The sequence below is a fragment of the Podarcis erhardii genome (assembly GCF_964252035.2).
Source record: "Podarcis erhardii genome assembly, chromosome: 6".
Classification (NCBI taxonomy): domain Eukaryota; kingdom Metazoa; phylum Chordata; class Lepidosauria; order Squamata; family Lacertidae; genus Podarcis; species Podarcis erhardii.
This window is the reverse complement of record NC_138510.1, coordinates 47150279-47171672: the sequence shown is the minus strand read 5'-3', so window position 1 is coordinate 47171672 and position 21394 is coordinate 47150279. Positions and strand designations below refer to the sequence as shown.

Below are 21394 nucleotides of genomic sequence, written 5' to 3'. Positions count from 1 at the left end.
TAATTCTAACTGGCTTTGCTTGGGAGCAATTACGAGTATTTTGATTAAATTTTATGATGATTCTACAGAATAGCAATTTTTAGGATATTTCTCAAGGGTGAATTGGCAAGAATGAATGTGTGGGAATACTTGGGCATTCTTTATCTTCCAGGATTGGGTGCGGACTTGACCGCCTGGATTGGAATAAAGTTTCAACAGTGCTTGAAGAAGTATTTGAGGATACCGATGTTAGCATTACAGTTTATTCCCTATAATTATTAGGGCAGTTGCTCTGTTATACTGTTGTAATCTGTGTTTGTGACTGATTTGGAAGAAGATGATGGTATGATCTTGTTTCAGTTTTCTTTACTCTTGCAGACATTTCTCACCATTATTAGTGTCCATGTATGTACAGTGTTTTGTAGAAATTTACAATTGGATCTTTCAGGGATGTTTATCTAGCCAGCAGATGAGTGTGCTTTACTCAGCAGATAAACTTACAAATTAAAAACAAACAAACAAACATAAAGGCTTTGCATAGATGTGTTTTGGTTAGTGTAGCACAATCCTGTGTTTCGGAATAATGTGAAAACTATGGGACCTCAGTGGTTAACTGTTGCAGGTCTTATATGCTCTGTTTAAAGTACTGTACTGTAATTAGATTTTCCTATTCTGTGTAAATAAAACACCTTTTCCAAGAATGAGTGAACTGTTTAATTTTGAACTAGTGTTGTATCTCTTTGTGCACATGCAAGGTCTGATATGTACATCTACTTCAGGGCCGGATTTAGGTTTGATGAGGCCCTAAGCTACTGAAGGTAATGGGGCCCTTTATATGTCCAGCTGTTCTTTTTCAACAACAAATTGTCACTGTTTTTTTGTGTTGAATATATGCTATATGGTAATTTATGGACCTAATAGGTATCTAAAGCCATTTGCACATAACAAAATATGTATTTTATCAAAGTAATTGTTGAACTGAAATACAAATAAGAAGAAGTTTATCTTATATTTTGGAAATGTACACCCATGGGTTGTTTTTTTCCTTTACATTTTTTTGGGGGGGGCCCAAGAGAGTGGGGCCCTAAGCTATAGCTTGTTTAGCTTATACGTAAATCCAGCACTGATCTACTTCTGTTGAAATTATCGGGGTATCCTGCATATGTAAGAGCTCTGTGCGTATTGGCATACATGTGGAATTCTGGATCAGTTCCATTTAGTCCATTTGTTTCATAAACCAGGTATTGCTGAGCAGCAAAGGAACATATCAATATTAAATAACACGATTAAGCAACTATTAAAAAATACATCTTATATATCTGACATGGGATTTTTCCAAGTCTTGCCCAAAACTCTACTTCTGCAGCTCTTGTTCTTGCCATACATGGTCAGAGCTTTCAAGGTTGCTTCTTGCAGAAAAATAAAGGCTCCTATAGTATATATTAAAATAAATGTTGTTTCCCTTAGATCTGTATGTGCAATAAATATAAGAAGATAGGTATTATCCAATTAGCATATTTCATTAAATTAACTGAATAGTGTGTCCCTGAAAGGATATAGGTACCAGAAGACAGAAATTGTGCAAAAATAAAGAAACGCTCTGGGAGCAAATTTTTCATTTCCCCATATGTTTAATGTGGAGAATCTGTCACTACTGTGGTCCTTTTGTTGAAATCATCAATATCCCTTTTTATGCGATCTTCACATATTTGTATCACAGAGCATTTTGTAGTACAGTGATCTTGGAAGGGAACTTGTAAATCTTTATTAATTGCCTTATTAACTAAGAGGTCTATGCCAGTGGTTCCCAAACTATTTTTCTTATGGACCACGTGAAAATCTCAGAGGGTCTTGGTGAACCACTTAATATTTTTTTTTGCCTGTTATGTAGCACACTGTGCTAGATGCAGTATGCATTTTAACTGTATTTTTACAGAGACATCATGGACCATCTGAATGAAGCTTGCAGAACACTGGTTCCACAGTTTGAGAACCCCTGGTTTATGCTATTACACATTTCTCATCATATTGTAATACATTCTGTGATCTAAAGAACCCCTTTAGGCAGATGCAAAGATTTATGTAGGTCTTCCAGAATTTTGGCACCCCTCCTTCCTATGAGCTGTTCCTTGCTTTGCTTCAGAGGTACATCACATGTTTCCCCAAACTGGAGCTGGTATGGAAGAATGGCCATGCTGAAAAGAAGGACTCAAGCTGCCTCACGTTTCTGGATTGGGACCATTGTTTTTTACCTTTGGGGCGGCAATCCTATACCACTTTACTTGAAAGTAAATTCCACAGAATGTAATGGGCTTGCCTCCTGGGTAGACATGTAAGGAAGCCGACTGTTCAAACAAGCGAATCTGCAGAGTATATAGCAAGATTTGGGCATAATTCTAAGTGAATTGTCAGATAGCAAGTGGCTGAATAGCAGGACTTACGTATACTTATTTTATGTTCTCTTAAAGAAAATTTGAAATGATAAAAGAGTACCACATTTGCTAAGCTTATTTAATTTGCATTATTGTTTTGGTAAGGAGCTCTTTGCTGTGGTTTGACTTGTCTGCTTAAAGTTTTCAGTGATGAAAAGCTTTGCACTGCAGATTGTTAACTTCATTCCATATCATAATGCTTTTTCCTCCCATGTGAGCAGCAGCACTGCAGGTTTATGTATTTCAAACAACCAAATGCCTACATGCAGCATAATAAATGTATTTTTAGTCAGCAAGGCGACATGTCAACCAGAGACTTGTGGTGTTGTTTTTCTTTTTCAAAGCAGCTCTGGAGGACTGAAGGGGGAGTCCCAGATGTCAAAGTATATCATGTTTGTCTCTCCATAGGGTTGGCAAACTTCACACACACTGGCCCTGGGGAGAGAAAGGGAGACTTGAGTTGCTTTTCTCAAATGTACGGGGCTTTATTGCTCAAAATAACCAATGCCTCACCAGTTTGTTCCTCTTGCATAATGGACAAAATAATATAAAATAGCTCTCCTTTAGCTTGGGGTGGGGTGTTTGCCGGATGTTTTTCTTCACCCCTTGCTAAGTTCCTAGCATAAATTCCATGTGGCACATCTTGTGTTTTAGAATAAGGTTTTGTGTTAGAATGGGGTGCCTAAGATTCCTGTTGACATTTTATATGGAAGCTGGTATAGGACTTTGACTGTATACTGATGAGGTTCCAGATGAGGTTTGCTGTAATGTCATGTGCCTGCTTTATTAGCATTTGTTTTCCATAATATTTTAATCTGTTTTCTTCAATGCCTGTTTTAAATAGATGGAATTCAAAGTAATGAATCTGAACTGCAGAAAAAATAATGTCTTTTGAAGTATGCCTCTAGAACTTTGTTGTATATTGTGATGTATAATATAATAAGATTACCTGTTCCGACAGAGCAGCAGATACAGCCCAGGGGATGGAGCCATGGCTTAATGGTAGAGCACATGTTCTGCATGCAGCAGGTCCCAGGGCTCCTCTAGAAAACCTATTTATTGAGCATTCATTCTGATTTGATGGCACAAAGCTAACATGGAGCTTAGGCTATGTTTGTTCTCTTTTGAACATTAGTTCTGCTTTGCTTCTGGGGTGGTTATACGACAGTGAGCATTCATCCTGAACTGCTTATAGGTGTTTATATATCTTCCCGTTTCTCATTCATCCATCCATCCAAGATTTTTCAGTGCATTTCCAACTGCAAAAAGTCTTTTTTTATGTGGATTTGTCACATTTGGGTGACACAGTGTATTAATCCACTTTAATTGCAGAAGCCTAAATTTTCAAAAATGAGATGGCAAGAATAAATATTGACATCCTGGGCATCAGTGAACTAAAATGGACAGGAATGGGTGAATTCAGTTCGGATGATCATCATATCTACTACTGTGGGCAAGAAACCCGTAAAAGAAATGGAGTGGCCCTCATAGTCAACAAAAGAGTGGTGAAAGCTGTACTGGGATGCAATCTCAAAAATGATAGAATGATCTCGATACGAATCCAAGGCAGACCTTTTAACATCACAGTAATCCAAGTTTATGCACCAACTACTGGTGCTGAAGAAACTGAAATTGACCAATTCTTTGAAGACTTACAACACCTTATAGAAGTGACACCAAAGAAGGATGTTCTTCTCATTATAGGGGATTGGAATGCTAAAGTAGGGAGTCAAGAGATAAAAGGAACAACTGACAAGTTTGGCCTTGGAGATCAAAACGAAGCAAGGCAAAGGCTAATAGAGTTCTGTCAAGAGAACAAGCTGGTCATCACAAACACGCTTTTCCAACAACACAAGAGACAACTCTACACATGGACATCACCAGATAGGCAGCATCGAAATCAGATTGATTATATTCTCTGCAGCCAAAGATGGAGAAGCTCTATACAGTCAGCAAAAACAAGACCTGGAGATGACTGTGGCTCAGATCATCAGTTTCTTATAGCAAAATTCAAGCTTAAATTGAAGAAAGTAGGAAAAACCACTGGGCCAGTAAGATACAATCTAAATCAAACCCCTTATGAATACACAGTGGAAGTGAGGAACAGGTTTAAGGATTTAGATTTGGTGGACAGAGTGCCTGAAGAACTATGGATGGAGGCTCGCAACATTATACAGGAGGCAGCAACGAAAACCATCCCAATGAAAAGGAAATGCAAGAAAGCAAAGTGGCTGTCCAATGAGGCCTTACAAATAGCGGGGGAGAGAAGGCAAGCAAAATGCGAGGGAGATAGTAAAAGATACAGGAAATTGAATGCAGATTTCCAAAGAATTGCAAGGAGAGACAAGAACGCCTTCTTAAACGAGCAATGCAAAGAAATAGAGGAAAACAATAGAATGGGAAGAACCAGAGATCTGTTCAAGAAAATAGGAGATATGAAAGGAACATTTCATACAAAGATTACCATAATAAAGGACAAAAGTGGAAAGGACCTAACAGAAGCAGAAGACATCAAGAAGAGGTGGCAAGAATACACAGAGGAATTATACCAGAAAGATATAGATGTCTCGTATACCCCAGGTAGTGTGGTTGCTGACCTTGAGCCAGACATCCTGGAAAGTGAAGTCAAATGGGCCTTAGAAAGCACTGCAAATAACAAGGCCAGTGGAAGTGATGGTATTCCAGCTGAACTATTAAAAATTTTAAAAGATGATGTTGTTAAGGTGCTACACTCAATATGCCAGCAAGTTTGGAAAACTCAGCAGTGGCCAGAAGATTGGAGAAGATCAGTCTACATCCCAATCCCAAAGAAGGGCAGTACCAAAGAATGCTCCAACTACCGCACAATTGCACTCATTTCACACGCTAGCAAGGTTATGCTTAAAATTCTACAAGGAAGGCTCAAGCAGTATGTGGACCGAGAACTCCCAGAAGTGCAAGCTGGATTTAGAAGAGGCAGAGGAACCAGAGACCAAATTGCAAACATGCGCTGGATTATGGAGAAAGCTAGGGAGTTCCAGAAAGACATCTACTTCTGCTTCATTGACTATGCAAAAGCCTTTGACTGTGTCGACCACGGCAAACTATGGCAAGTTCTTAAAGAAATGGGAGTGCCTGATCACCTCATCTGTCTCCTGAGAAATCTCTATGTGGGACAAGAAGCTACAGTTAGAACTGGATATGGAACAACTGATTGGTTCAAAATTGGGAAAGGAGTACGACAAGGCTGTATTTTGTCTCCCTGCTTATTTAACTTATATGCAGAACTCATCATGCGAAAGGCTGGGCTGGATGAATCCCTAGCCGGAATTAAGATTGCCGGAAGAAATATCAACAACCTCAGATATGCAGATGACACAACCTTGATGGCAGAAAGTGAGGAGGAATTAAAGAACCTTTTAATGAGGGTGAAAGAGGAGAGCGCAAAATATGGTCTGAAGCTCAACATCAAAAAAAGAAGATCATGGCCACTGGTCCCATCACCTCCTGGCAAATAGAAGGGGAAGAAATGGAGGCAGTGAGAGATTTTACTTTCTTGGGCTCCATGATCACTGCAGATGGTGACAGCAGCCACGAAATTAAAAGAGGCCTGCTTCTTGGGAGAAGGGCAATGACAGGCCTAGACAGCATCTTGAGAAGTAGAGACGTAACCTTGCCAACAAAGGTTCGTAGAGTTAAAGCTATGGTTTTCCCAGTAGTAATGTATGGAAGTGAGAGCTGGACCATAAAGAAGGCTGATTGCCAAAGAATTGATGCTTTTGAATTATGGTGCTGGAGGAGACTCTTGAGGGTCCCATGGACTGCAAGAAGATCAAACCTATCCATTCTTAAGGAAATCAGCCCTGAGTGCTCACTGGAAGGACAGATCATGAAGCTGAGGCTCCAGTACTTTGGCCACCTCATGAGAAGAGAAGACTCCCTGGAGAAGACCCTGATGTTGGGAAAGATGGAGGGCACAAGGAGAAGGGGGCGACAGAGGACGAGATGGTTGGATAGTGTTTTCGAGGTTACCAGCATGAGTTTGACCAAACTGCAGGAAGCAGTGGAGGACAGAGGTGCCTGGCATGCTCTGGTCCATGGGGTCATGAAGAGTCGGACACGACTAAACAACAACAACAACAAATTTTCAGTATTTGCTTGAATCCCTTCTGCAAAATAGTGATGGTCTGGAGGCATGCCCAGTTATAATCCCTGGCATCTCTAGGTAGAGCTGGGAAAGGCTCTTATTTGAAATCTTGGAGAGCCACTGCAAGTCATTGTAGGCCAAGGTCCTCTGGCCCACCATATGTTGTTAGATTCCAGTTCCCATAATCTCTGGCTGTTGGCTATGCTGGCTGGTGTTGTTGGGAGTGCAACAACATCTGAAGAGTCACAGGTTGAGATGGTTTGAAGCCAACTTTCTGTTCAGATGCTACATTCAGGGCACCTGCAAAAACTTCTGCCATGTGGCAGGGCAGTTGGTCTTCCACATATGCACAGGAGCTGTGTAGGGTGTCTGCCATACAGAAATAGTTTTGATAGACATCTAGAGCTCTCATGTAGCTTATGAAATAGACTTCAGTATGGCTCTTCTGAAATGGGGAAAATTTAAAAAATGTCTCCAGCTCTTTGCTTTATCTTATTAACATTGGATAGAACAAAATGTATTTTTTTCATGAGTTAGATGGTCTGAGAAACTACTCTAAAAAGGAGAAAGCTTTTTGAAATTAGTTTTCAAAATTCATTATGGTACTGTACTTACTTGAACCTCAGTGCAAAACTTCAGCAAGCTTTTCTTCATAATATAGGAAGTTCTCTTGAATGTCCTCCCAGGGTGTAAATGCCTTAGGTTCCTCACCTTCCTCCTGCTCTACAAAATTCTTCCATACATACTCAAAGTCTTGAGGCTTCATGATTCTCATTTTACAACCAGCTGCCTTCAATTTCTTCAGAGCATCTTGGATGTCAGGCTCTTCCCACATGAAGAGACGGCCCACTACAATGGAGAGCTTCAGGTTCTTGTTCTTCTTCAGTGCCTTAGTTATCTGCTCAGCGCAGCCGACGCAGGGGCTAGAAGAGACATACCAGGTAACATTGTAGCGTAGGCCAGATTCACACGTAGGCAAGATGGTATTGAAGAAGGCATCTTCTGCATGGGCTGCTGCATGTTCATCCTCCAGATAGCCCCGTAAGGTTTTTGACTCCTTGCCTTGAATCTCTATGATGTAGCACAGGAAGGTCTTGTTCCGGCCTGAACTGTATTCTACATTCTTGAACTGGAACTTGAAAAAGAAGGCTGGAAGCCGTTCCCTGTATAAAAGAGTGAAAGAAAGCCTCAGTGTTACACACCTAATAACACACAACCCCCTTCATCCATGAATTTCAGAGTTATTGGTGGTGTTAAGGTAATTTTGTAACCATGCTATTCCCTTTAAGGCCTGAGACATAGAAGAATTGGGCAATGACCAAATTTCCTGAAGATACAGTATTTAATTCCATGTTCAAGTAATTTGGAGGTTTATGGTAGAAGTTGGTGAAAAAGCTTTGGTATAACCACAAGGGAGTTGCTATTGGAACTGGGGAAAAGTTGAAGGAAATAAGTCTTCAGATGTTTCTAGCTTAGAGGGCAGATTGTGTTTGCATCAGCTGTTTTCAGGTAATCTGTTGCTGATATACACAAGCTAATTTCCCCTTTTGTGGTTTTAAAATGATTTGAAAGTAAGTATCTACAAACTATTGTACAAACTATATACAAACTATAGTACAAACTATTGGTGAGCTATTCACCTGTCTGCTCTATTTTTCTATATTCATTTAAATCTACTGGTTATTAAGATTTTTTGCTTCTTCCTTTACTTTTCTAGCTCCTTTCTTGTATCCAAGATGCCTCATCTTGAATTACTCTTGGTGTAATGCACGCAAGTTAGCACTTAATCCTAGTACATATTTTCTTCTCTCCCTCCGTCCCATAGTGAGATTTGTACCTCAAAGAACCTTCTCTGACCTTTCTGCAGCAAGCTTAAGTTCAGACTCTGATTGACTCATAAGTGGGTCAAGATTTGGAATCTTATGATAGTTGCCTTGTAGAAGCTAGTCATTCTATTGTGTGGGATTCAGCTAGCAAGTCCTGCAAGCGGAAGCCAGCACGGGCTCCTGCTAGCACAACAGGGCTTCCTCCCCAATCTCCTCCTGCATGCCTCCTTTGAGTGTGTGAGAGAACCTCCTGAACAGCGCATGGAGAGAGGAGGATGTTCTGTCTGGCAAGCTGGAAAGCTTGCACTGAGAGAACTATTGCCATAGCACTACATTGAATTTCTCCCACTGAAGTAGGAGAAGCATATGAAACCAGCTCTATGTATGTCCATTCTTCTGTGTGGGGCTTCAGCATTTCACTTTGCTCTTTTAACAGAGTATTAAGTTATATGATCTAAGTAAGTGCATCCATTTATCTCTCTCAAAGTCCCATCTTGTAAAACTGGGCTTTGCTCCACTGTATTTCCTGCCAGGTGAATTCATCTTCATATTTCTGTCTATGTACCAGATGTAAGAGGCTCTTGGCCTTCAGAGGCTCAAAATGTAAATCAGTCAATTTCTCTTTAAGGTGCCATAGTTTGGTTTGTTAGTTTACCACAGGAAAGACAGTACAGCATCTTTTATGGAATTGCTCAGGTTCACTGGCTTCAAAGCAAGGATAATTTAACATGCAAAATGAGTGGCAAATTTTTAGGTAGCATTAGGGTATGCTAGGGGTTGCAAGCTGATATGGTGGGCTTCAACTATCATCTCTGATCACTACTCAAGGTGGCTGGGAGTGATTAAAGTTGTAGTCCACAATATTTAGAGAGTGCTAGATTGGCTACCACCTAGACTTTCTTGGATTTTAAGTGCCCCATACACCCATGAAAACTGTTTGCTCATTGTGGATGCCAATATAGCTGCACTGTTTGATGTAGTGCTTATCTCTATAGTGTCTGCTATGTTCTGCCTAATTGCACATAAGTGCAGAGTGCATATTCCAGTGTGTGTGGAGTCTAAACTCGGTGCTGGAAAATATCTTAAACAGATCTTGCCTCAAGGCTTTGAAGCCTCTGTCCTTAGCAATCAGAAATTGCAGCAGATTGCTTGTGCCCCCTGCAGCTCTGAAACGCTTAGTTATTCATCACTGAAAGGGCAAGGGGAAAAGAAACCACACGTCCCATAAATCAGAACATACGCGCACGTCTGTGACATAGTTGCCTTTCAAGCTATCTTGTGTGCTGTTCAACTTGCCCCTAACAATAGCTGTTCTCTTCTAACCTAACAGTGATTCAGAATGCTCAAGGGACTTCTACAACACATTAAAATTCATAGTTCATTGCAGTTCTGATGCTAGAAGGGACATAATAGCTGGCTGACTGACTTACTCCCCCAATTTGCTATGTGAGGTTAATTATTTCTTTCTTTATTGCACATTTCTGTTCATTTAAAGAGGACCGAGCATATTATATATGTGAGTGTTGGGAAATACATATATCCATGTTTTACCAGTGAAGAAAATGAGCTATATAAATCTTACTGCATTGGATGACTCCTTGAAACTAGAAACTAGACATTTGGATATTTAGAGCTCTGTTGTAAACATAGTTAAATCCTCTCTGTGTTACCTTGTCCCCTTACAGGAGTACTTTTTAAGTTATTCCCATGCAAGGAATATTTGTGAAAAACATTGGAATTGAAATTCCAAGTTGATTTATGAGGTATGATTTATGAGTTCTGGTGAATTTATTGTCCTTAAGATATCTCCTTAAAAAAAAAATCTCATTGCTTTGCAGTTCTAATATTTGAATGCTGTGTATTCCTTCTACATGATGAGTCTGGAAGCACTCTCTTAGATTATGGTGATGCGCAGCAACCCACTGTTTCTTGTCTATCAGGCCCTATTATTTTGTTTATATAATTTTCTAGCTTAACTCCATTTGTGAAATTGTCTGAGAAACTAGTAATGTAAGAGCCAGTATGATGTAAGAGTGTCAGATTATGACTTGGGGAGATCTAGCTTCAAATCACTATTCAGCTGTGAAGTGCACAATTTCTTAGCTTAACCCATTTCAAAGGCTTGTTGTAAGGACAAAGTTCTGTGTGTATGGAACTGATTGAACACTATAAAGAGCCAAACAACGTGCTGCTTGCTGTCTTGAGGGACTTTGGAGCCACAGTATCAGGTATCCTCATGATCATGACAGCAGTCTGCCACTGCCAAAGAGAAGGGAGCAGGATTTGCACTTTGTGTTATTCCATCCTTTGGGCTGAAGCTATTTGTCTGATGGTTTAATTTCCATTGCAGAAGGATGCAGTGCAAATTAATGTATCTGTAGGAGTCTCATGAAATGTACATGGCAGCTTTAGGAAGAGTTAGAACACTATAGAAAGGGATAGGAGGATATTCTTAATTATAAAGATTGGTCAGATTCTCAGTGCAGGTTCCACAGCTGCTACACCTGTTGGGGACAGCATCAAAAAAACTTGGCAAGACACTGTGAAGCTTTTCTAATCTACAAATGGCAATTGAAGTGCTTGAACTGCCATGGGATAATTAGGCAGAAATGCTGGTATGTTTGGTGTTTTTAATTCCCTCATTAGCTAGATGACTGGCTTCATCAGACTGAAGCTTATAAATAAATAGAAAATTTGATCTGAGATTTCTCTTTGCAGCTGCAGGGGTTATGTTGTCTTAGAGCACTAGATATTTAAAGAATAACAATTCTGAAGAAAAATGCCCTGCTTGTTTGGCTGCAGATATTCAAAGCTTTGATGAGACCACTGAATTCATAGTGTATCCTCTGGTATTTGGTGCATGCAGACTAAGCATGTGCTTGGGTACCATCAAAGAAGGGGCACAAAAAACAGATTTTTTTAATAAAGAATTTGACATTTGACTTTAAAAAAAAAAAATGGGAAAAATCAGACATTTATTAGACTTTCTTGCATCCACTCCACTTTCTTCCCCCATTTTTCTGTTTTATTTTTTTATTCCTTATCACCACCTAAACCAGGGGGCATAACAAAGATCGAAATAATGCAAGGAAATAAGATCCCTTCATATGTTGCAATATGCCTTTTGTCTTTGTCCATGGAGTTTTCTTGGCAGGAATACTGGAGTAGCTTGCCAGTTCCTGCTCCAGGTGGATCATGTTTGGTCAAAACTCTCCACTATGACCTGTCCATCTTGGGTGGCCCTGCACGGCATAGCTCATAGCTTCTCCGAGTTATTCAAGCCCCTTCGCCATGGCAAGGCAGTGATCCATGAAGGGGATCACTGCCTTGCCGTGTTCTTGAAGTGTTCTCGAAGCTACAAACATGAGTCTGACCAAACTGCGGGAGACAGTGGAAGACAGAAGTTCCTGGCGTGCTCTGGTCCATGGGGTCACGAAGAGTCGGACATGACTAAACGACTAAACAGCAACAACAAGATATGTTGCAATAAATCTATGTTTTATTTTTTATGTTTTTTGAGTTCTATGTACTTAATTAATTTTTTTCCCTTATAGACACACACACACACACACACACACATGGGTGGGGGGATATGGTTTAGTATTCTTATGTTGAAATACATATGGGGGCACTAATTTTTTCAGTGCATAGGGTCTCTAACGGTTTTAATCCAGCCCTGATTGTATTGCCTAACCTTACCCATGGAAAGCAGTTAATTGAACTTAGAACTGGTTTCAAATTTCAGCTCACTATGAACTCCTTTGATCTTAGGCAAATAATACTTTTTTACCTTCTGCTTCTCATTTGACAGAGATGAGAAGAACTTTGGAAGTACCAATTTCAGTTCATATGAATATGTCACCGGTGTATGTTTTCCTCTGCAAGCCTGTTTTGTTTCAAACCTATATTTAGTTCATTTTTTAAAAAAAGTTGAAATTGAGCCTACTAAAGCCTAAAAATCAGCAACAATAAATTCTTTGGAAAGAATGCTTAAATATTGTAATACAGTACTAAGTGGCAGTATCGATATCTGAGCCTGTGAACACGGATGTCTCTTTGAAAGGCGGGGCATGCTACAAGATAGTAGTTTAAATTATACTGGCAGAATGCCTCACCTCATGCAAAGGCATGATTCCACCTAGCAAAAGCATTACAATAAGTTACAAACAATGAGCATCTTCAGAACAGAATATGAAGGTTTTAGTATTCGGCTTTATAGCTTTGGATACATGACCTTGCTCCAGTGAACTTCTATTGCTAGTGTTTGAAGTCGTGTATATGTGATGTTGGCACAAGCCACATCCAACCTGTAGCTTCCTGAGGAATGCTGCTGTTTGATGTCTTCATTCAAACCAGCTTCCATCTGTCCAATTTGGAAATGTAAGCCACACTCCCTTAGCTAAACTGAAATCTTTACATTTTAGGCAGCCGTTATGCATGTGCCAATGACAGCACACAAGCAGCTTCATGAATAGGAGTTCCGGGGTTGGGTGGGTTGCAGGCATGGGGAAGCCAAGCAGGCAGTGGGCACCAGGTGAAGACATCCCTGCCCATCTCTGGTATGTACATCAGTGAGCAAGTGCAACTTGAAACACAGCAGGGCAAAGCAGCCTTGCTACATTTTAAGCCGCTAATGTGTAAATTGCCAGAATTCCTTGTTGTTTAGTCAAGACCTACTACCTGATCCTTTTAATTGAAGATGCCAGGAATTGAAGCTAAGACATTATGGATGCAAATGTCCTCTAGACTGCCACTGAATTACACACTATCCCTTCTCTGCACTGGAGTGGGATTACTGTGCAGATCTGTTAGAACATCTTTGGTTTGGACTAGATGGAATTGTTGGGGTTCATTCTTACAAAACTGAGGTTTTAGCTAGAAATAGTGTAACCTGGTTTTTGTAGTACAGTAGTAGTAGTAGTAACAATAATAATGTCCATCTCAACAGCATTATTATTTTTAATAATCCAGTATTTGCACACAGCTATAGTGCTGTGGTGCAGTGTCATACTAGGAATGTCAAGATCCAGATCTAAATCCCCACTTTGCCATGAAGCTTACTGTGTGTGAGCCTGAGCTAGTCATTGTAAACCTAACCTACCTCATGGAATTGATGTGAAGATAAAATGAGCAGTCATGTACACCGCCTTGAGCTCCTTTGAAGGAAGTCTGGGTATAAATGTCAGAAATAAAATAACACTGCCCATTCCCAACTCCCCAGAGGTCCATGGTTGCTGTTTTAGTAAAGCTATCAGAACTATTTGCTTTGTGTCACAATCAACTGATAAACAATTGGAATAATAGAATTGTAGAGTTGGAAGGAATCCTGAGGATCATTTAGTCCTAACCCCTGCAATGCAGGGGTGTGCAGCTGTCCCATACGGGGATCAAACCTGCAACCTTGGTGGTATCAGCACCAAGCTCTAACCAGCTGAGCTACCCAGGCTGAGAGACATGAAACACATATGGTAGCATGAAGCTGCTGTTGTTATTGATAAGTAAATTTATATACCACTTAATGCCAAATAGGCTTCTAGTGGTTTGCATAAAAATCAGTTGTTCAAGTATTAAAATATGTGTAAGCATTCAAAATTAAAATACACAATAAAATGATATAATTGAAACATTAAAATAAAAACATCCATAATTGAAATGCGCAATGAAACAATCCCATCTGGTCGCGAGATCAAAGGAATGCCTCTGTAAACAGGTGTGTCTTTAATATATGCACCATGATCATTTATGGCACAATCCAGTGCATGTCTGCTCAGAAGTTACCGTAGCTCCAATGGGTAAGAGTGTAAAGTAGGATTACAGCCTTGGGCACCTAATCCCAAATAATTCAGCAATTAGTGGTGTCAAAAGTTTATATTTACAGTTTCTCTTGCTGCTATTTCTGGTAGAGACCAAGGAATGAATAACATTTAGTCCTTAAATCATAGCTCCACCCAGAAGTGGCTTAACTCAATAGAATAGAATGAGATGGTAATACTCATCAAAAGAGCATAAGTGTATGAAACTTGCAGCCAGGAGCCACCTAGACTCTGGATGATAACAAAGCATTGTCTTGGGGATTGTAGTTGAAGTCTTAAGTATCACACATATGGTACTGTGATAAATAATATTAATGCTTAGAGACAGTGGCTCAAAAGGTTTTTCTAGATGAATCAATCTGTATGATTAAAGATTTTCTGATTGCATTATATGCCTGCTGTATTGTATAAAAACCCGTTAAATCTCTCAGATGGCTTAACATTCACCTCTGCTATTGGGTCTTTTTAAACAATTTGATTTTATCTGCCTAGATACGAACCAGAAATTGCAGCTATAACTCTCCATTTCAGAGTTGGAATAGATGCAAAGTCCCTCTAGTCCTACTCAGAAAGTTTCCTCTTTTTTCATTTTAATGAGGCTGCATATGTGGAAAAGGTTAACCAAATGCATGACATTCTTGCTGGCTCGTGGGAGGGCACACAGCCAGCAACTTCTTGCAATATGATTAAGCCCACAGGTGAGCATTTCCCCCACTGAGGGACAATAACAGTTTCAGTACCATAAATGATAATTGTAAAATAAATACTTGCTGTGAGCTCATCCTGCTTGAATAACATTTAAATCTCTGTATTGCACCACAAAGCTTAGAAATAATATGGGTTGTCGTTCAGAGTAGTAAAACCTTGAACCTGAGGCAGACCCCTTTAAAAAAACAAAAAAAACCCTGCAAACATTGCAGTGGCCAACTTCTGCAAAAATCTTTTTGTCTTCTGTCTTTTTTGCTGCTGTTGAGTATGGGATAAAACAGACCTCTTACCCTGTTACAATTTCGAAGGGTGGCAGCTCCTCCAGCTCCTGTGGCTTTTCGGCCTCCTCTGCATTCTCTGCGTTTTCTGCGTTCTCTGCATTTTCAGCCTTTTCGCCATTCTGGGAGGCTTGCGGCTGCTCCTGCTTCTCAGCCATCCTGTTGCGGTGGATGTCCAAAGGCGACAGCAGGGGCCAAGAGCTGTGCTCAGGCTTCAGATGCAGAAATGTGACAGGAGATGGTGGTGGGGAGAGCTGGAAGTTCCAGCCCTAGGCACAGTTGTCAGGAGCTATATATGGAATGGCAGCAACGACGGGGTTGGGTGCAGGCTAGGATGACTCCAGCACTCTCGGATGTCACCTCTTCACTTTCACTCTGGCTGTGGCCTCTCCTTTGCCTCCCTTTTATATTTTAAGTATGAAGTGACGAGTTCAGTGTGGGCGGATGATGGATGGAAAATCCTGAATGCAGAAGTAACCTATTTATCCACAGCCATGATGGAAAACTGGCTTCAAGCAAGGCTGGTCACTGACCAATGTCCCTGGACAGTACGCCCTCCTCCTGCCCTTGAGGGACCACCTTCCAGACTAGACAGGAGGAGGAAGGCACAATGCTGTTGTTAGCTTTTTTAAAAAATGGACTGGTTGTTGAGCCAAAGGTTGTTGGGCCTTTTGTTGAAACCCTTACTTACATATGAAAATTGTATCCTTTAAAATGCCTGTTTTCATAGGGCAGGGATGTGGCCCTCCATATATTATTGGACTGCAACTCCCATTAGCCCAAGGCAGCATGGCCAGTAGTGAGGAATGAAGGGAGACGTGACCCTACAGATGCTGTTGGATTATATGTTAGCTACCTCTGCCCTAGGGAATATACTGAAAAACAGACTGGAAGTTGTTTGGAATCAGCACCACATACCAAAAGTATGTTGGGGGAGATGTTCTGCTAGCGCAAAATAATCTAAATGATTGAAGTTGTTCTTGAACCTGAGAGTAAACCCATTGTACAGGGTCTGCCTTTTGTTGAGGAGCTATGAAGTTTCCAATACACTGGAATATGATAGCATTAGTTAATAAGGAATATATAGGAGAAGTATTATGTCTTTTAAGTGGCTGCTTTTTCTTCTTCACAGTCAGTCTATCTGGAGATGTTTTGCTCAGGTGGAATTGCAGTGAGGGGACTAGGACCAATACTGCCTTGGTGCAATTTGATATTTAAAAAATGAATGTAGATTGGGGCAAAGGGAAATGATACTGATGATGATGAGTTGAGAATAGGAGCCTGCTTGAGGCAGGGAATACACAGCTGGTTTTGAACAAGTATAAAAATGGCTAATTTTTTTGAACCCAGTGGTTTTGGGTCCAGATCAGGAGGAAGTGATGTGAAATGTGGAGATTTTGCCTATTGGAGCTCAGTAAGCTGTACATGCATTCTGAAAAAATATATAGCTTGCCTACAAGCTAGTTTGACCTGCAAAAGTTTGGGGTGTCTGCATTGCTCTGCCCTGAGCTATCCAAAACTTCCTGAGGATGGAGATTGCCTTGAATATCTTTCATGTAGAATTTAGACTATAAAGATTGAAAAATTCCAACATACATTTTTATATTAACGCATTAATAATGCAAGACAGTATTTGAAATAAGTGCATGCTGAATTTTATTTAATAGTTAACTGTATACGTTTTGCTCTCTTACATTTTTATTTCTCCCTACCCCCCGGTATGTTTCGTTGGGAACCACATAGCAGCTCTCCAGTGTCCAAAACCGTTTTGAACTCTCCAGTGTTTGACAAATGTGCTTCAACAAATCAAGTTTTCCTGCACAGTATAAGTGTTTGAGAATATGTATTCCTCACATTCACACTTCTCAATTTATGAACGTAGTATGAAAAGTGGAGCTATCAACAGGGAGCAGCTTTGCACTAGCAGAAAACATTTCTGCTCTTTCAAGGCTAGGCATTCTGATTTCACTGATCTGCCCCTATCTACTGCAGCCACTTCTCTCCCTGCTCCAAGCTGCTCCTGAGAGGTGGGGACCGTCCAGAACAGCCTTTCTCAACCTGTGGGTCCCCAGATGTTGAACTACAACTCCCATCACCCCTAGCTAGCAAGGCCAGAGCTCAGGAATTATGGGAGTTGTAGTCCAACAACATCTGGGGACCCACAGGTTAAGAAACACTGCTCCAGAACAATATGTATCATGATGCAGAGTGTTGTAGAGATGCAGAGTAGATTAGTGAAAATTGGGTGCATGCATAGAAGTGCTTTCTACTTGCACAAAGCAGCCAAAGGCACTATTGGACATACGATATAGAACTTACATAGAAACTTACACACCAATTGGTCTGTGGCATAAGCAGCAGTGATTTCATTGGGCCTCTGTAGCAAGCAGACATTGTGCACCTGACAACTGCCTCTTGGACTGGGTTTTATTATAAAAATGAGACAGAGACAACAGGGGCTATAATGCAATCTATGACCAACTTTTTCAATGGTATGGAATACTTTCCATAGGAAGCGTATTGTTTTTCTCCCCTCCCTGGTTACTATGCACCCCAGACCAATCACTGTCACCTTTGACATTTTAGGGAGGAATTGTGGGGATGGGAATCCTGAGCTGATGAGTGATAACTCTTCCATACCCCTTCTCGTGTCCCTCTGACCCACTTTATTTTTGGAAGCTCTTGACTGCTGGATTAACCAGGGTCCCATCATTCTTGCCGCTTTAACTTTCACTGGAGCCAGCCAAGCTGCACGAATCAATGCTGAGCTTTAATCTAATCTTTGGAATGTGGTGCTGGGATTGTGGCTCCATCTCTTTCCCAGCTGCTGCTGAACTCCTTCTAGGGCAGTACTCTGCCTCTGTGCAGACAGACACTGCACAGGAAGACAACAGAAATTGTGCAGTGCGCAGAGCACACAGTGGTGGTATGCTTTGGATTTGGTGTAGAAATCCTCATTGTGTTTGGTTCATTTATTTGAGTATGCATCAGTGACGAACTGAAACCCCCCCCTGCAAAATAGAAGGATGCCTCTGCAGAACCTTTATCATTCCATGAAGGCAGTCCAGGCAATGGGCATGTGGCATGTAGTTAACAGGAGACTATGCTATGGACATGTTTCAAACTACCGTATTTTTTGCACCATAACACTCACTTTTTTCCTCCTAGAAAGTAAGGGGAAATGTCTGTGCGTGTTATGGAGCGAATGCCTGCGGGTGGCGCCCGGGGGATCTGCTGCAGTCGTGAGAAGAGGATCCATGGTTCCCCTTCCTTCCCTCCTCCATGGTTACAAAACATGGATCCACATGGATCCTCAGGATTTTTGCATTGGGCTACTCCAAACTCACTGTCAGATCACATGTCTGTGGCCACAGCATGAACCACAAAAATCATATATCCACTATTTCGTTTAGAATATTTTTTTTCTTGTTTTCCTCCTCTAAAAACTACATGCGTGTTATGGTCTGGTGCGTGTTATAGAGCGAAAAATACGGTAAATTCTTCCTTGTGGAGATTTTACGTCATAAACACAAACAACACTATAGATCAGAGCATTGGAGGAATCTCAAAAGTTATCTAGTTCAACCCCCTACGAATGCAGGGAATCCACTACTACAGCATCCCTGAAATGTTGCCCTGCAACCTCTGCTCAGGAACCTCTAATGAATGAGGCATTGCATTATGAATCCAGCTAATTTACATTTCAGTAAGCTGTTACAGAAAACAAACAAACAGATTTTTTTTTTAAAGTCTATCCATTTCTGAAACAATTTTCAAAATAAATTTAAGCCTTATGTTTTTATGTTGCAATATTGCTTATCCTGACAAAATACTGCTTTACTTTACTGTATTATACAAAGGTTGTGTTCGCACTCCCATTTGCTGTGCGCTCACTGCGTTTCCAGTGCTGGGTTTGTAATCCATGTTCACATGAAGTTCCCCAAATGCACATGTATCCTGTACTTCCCTATAAACATACCCCTAAACATTTTATGAGTCTAAGTTTGGCCTCATTGAGGGGCAGTATGTCAACATGAGTAGGAAAATGAGAGTACCCCTAAACATTTTTTTAAAGAAAAAAAATCTGACACTACTGAAGTAGAGCTGGTGTAGCAATTGTAATGCACTGTGCTAGATGCTGTATGTTTTAAAATTGTATTTGTACTGTATTGCTTCTTTCATTTATTTTATTGTATTGCAATTTGCATTCCACAGGATTCAGGTTGTAACAGAGTAAAATGCAACTTGAGAAATAAAAAGCAATACAGGTACAGTTGGAGGTTGATATGAATATGGACTGCAGACATGCTGCAGACCATCTGAATGAAGCTCAGTTTGGGAACCCCTGCTGTACCACTTCATGGCTTGTGGGTCGCAGTTTGCAATTAATCTTAACTGTGTCTGCTGTAGATAAGGCTACTTTAAAAATCACTGTCTTATTAGTGTCTTGCAGCAGTCCAAACTCTCCCCAGCTCTGCCTGCTGGCAGAGTGTCTAAAGACCACAAGTACAAGTCTAATATTCTCCGATGGTCTGTTTATAAGAGTTGCCCTTTTGTCAATATGTGTGTTTATATCCTCTGCTCATCTGGGTCTACCCCCTAGGATATTTTCTAATTATAAAGGTGCCTACAGAGGACAGCGCCTTGCAATCCAGGCTCAGGAAATATTTATTTGGCCAGAAGCAAAGATGAAATAAGACACTGTATGTATTGGACAGGGTTGGGGTGTGCTCTTTAGAATAAAAAGGACAGCTTGTTATCAAAACAAAACGGATCCCTGGATACGTTGTTGGGCAGTGATTCCTCTGCTCCCCTCCTGTAACTACTGCAAGACAAATAAACAATAAACAAGCACACTTAGCAGTAGCAACCAGAGGGTATCTTCCTTTGCAGCAGCCCACCCACCCAGTCTGCTTATTTTCCAGTGATTTCATGGACAGATTGGCATGCTTTTATACCTCTGTACAGATTTGCTACATGCTATAGAACCATACCCAGGACTACAGCAATACGGAGAAGCTGTTAGGAGAGCAATGCTGGCACTCTTGTCTCAGGCTGACTTGGATTGTCTTAATTAGTAGGTATCAGTTAATTTTTCTGTGGCACATCAAAGCTACCGCTTATGAGCACCCTTGTTAAGATACTTAGAAGGCAAACAAAAGTGTTAATCTAGTGGAATCTACCACTATGTATATTCTTCAACAACCTGATGACTAGGTATTATTTTACAGAGAGGGAAAAGCACACACAACCTGTTAGCCCTTCAAAGAGCTTAGAGAGCTGTGACATTGACATTCGCTTATGCTAGTCCATGAAAAATAAGACTGGGAAATAGCAGTTTAAGGAATGCTGGCATTCATCATTCTTTCCATTTCTGCTTGACCACTGTAGCCAAATGACATTGAACATTGCAAATAAAAGGAGCCCCATGGGGTGTTGTATATCTAAGATGTAACCACCCTGAGATCTATGGGTATAGGGTGGTATATAAATTTAATAAACAACAACAATGATTTTAAACCATTTATATATAAAACTGTATTGGGTAAGTGCACAAATGTGATTTCAACTGTGTGTGTGAGCATCAGGGCTTTGAGATAAGCTATGACTCCAAGCAAATTCTATTCCAGATGTAAGAGCTATGCTCCTCATCCTCCTAGTTCTATATAACAAAATTGTTTTGGCCTTGTGACAGGTGAGGAAGCATTGGAGCTTAATGGCAGAGCATGTGCTTTGCATTCTAAATATTCCACCAGGTACAATCCCTGACATTTCCAAATAGGACTGAGAAAGGTCCTTCTTGGAAAAGCTTGGAGAGCTACTGAAAGTGTAGACAGTATTAAGCTTGATGAACCAATGGCTTAGCATAAGACTTTCTCTCTCTAAATAATAATAATAATAGTAATAATAGTAGTAGTAGTAATAATAATAATAATAATAATAATAATATAGGCTCAGTGGAATTTCCCTTTTTGCATAGTTTTACAGAAATTTATAAATATGTATATCTGCTATCTAACCACCCATCTTCATAAGCTCTGTGGAAGCCTTCTTGATTAAAAGGAGGGGTGTAGAATGCTTAAAAATAAGTAAATGAAACAAATTTATTTTACATATATGGCTTAATGATTTGACTCAGTGCAAGACTCCATGGTTCTTAAGCAGGAAACCCAAGTGAAGAACTGAGTAAGCTTGAAATAGCATGAAACTGCCTTTAATTTTGGAACAGAGC

General features: G+C 40.4%; 2 protein-coding genes across 8 annotated transcripts in view; one reads left to right on the top strand and one right to left on the bottom strand.

Annotated features, from left to right (window-relative positions):
- The window catches only part of OARD1 (O-acyl-ADP-ribose deacylase 1), a gene marked incomplete at its 5' end in the record, with an annotated part of 37569 nt that overhangs the window by 7071 nt on the left and 9104 nt on the right, over window positions 1–21394 (top strand). For 5 of the 7 annotated variants that reach the window (XM_081866384.1, XM_081866381.1, XM_081866379.1 and 2 more), the window contains one exon: window positions 152–680. The exons of 1 other annotated variant lie outside the window; for it this stretch is intronic. In XM_081866384.1, the coding sequence (XP_081722510.1) occupies window positions 152–254 (103 nt within the window). In that variant the 3' untranslated portion in view covers window positions 255–680. Of the gene's footprint in view, window positions 1–151; window positions 681–20130; window positions 20237–21394 lie in introns of those variants that run through there. One more of the 7 variants, XM_081866382.1, reaches the window with a different exon arrangement.
- APOBEC2 (apolipoprotein B mRNA editing enzyme catalytic subunit 2) lies at window positions 2477–15540 on the bottom strand. Its single transcript, XM_081866376.1, has 3 exons — window positions 15175–15540; window positions 7153–7700; window positions 2477–2846 (listed from the first exon to the last, which is right to left on the bottom strand). The coding sequence occupies exons 1-2, from the start codon at window positions 15318–15320 to the stop codon at window positions 7160–7162; spliced, it is 687 nt and encodes a 228-aa protein (XP_081722502.1). The 5' UTR covers window positions 15321–15540; the 3' UTR covers window positions 2477–2846; window positions 7153–7159.

Coding starts and splice junctions, on each gene's coding strand:
- APOBEC2 (XM_081866376.1), bottom strand. CDS start 15,320: ATGGCTGAGAAGCAGGAGCAGCCGCAAGCCTCCCAGAATGGCGAAAAG. Junction 7,701..15,174: donor CCCTTCGAAATTGTAACAGG/GTAAGAGGTCTG, acceptor TCTTTTATACAG/GGAACGGCTTCCAGCCTTCT.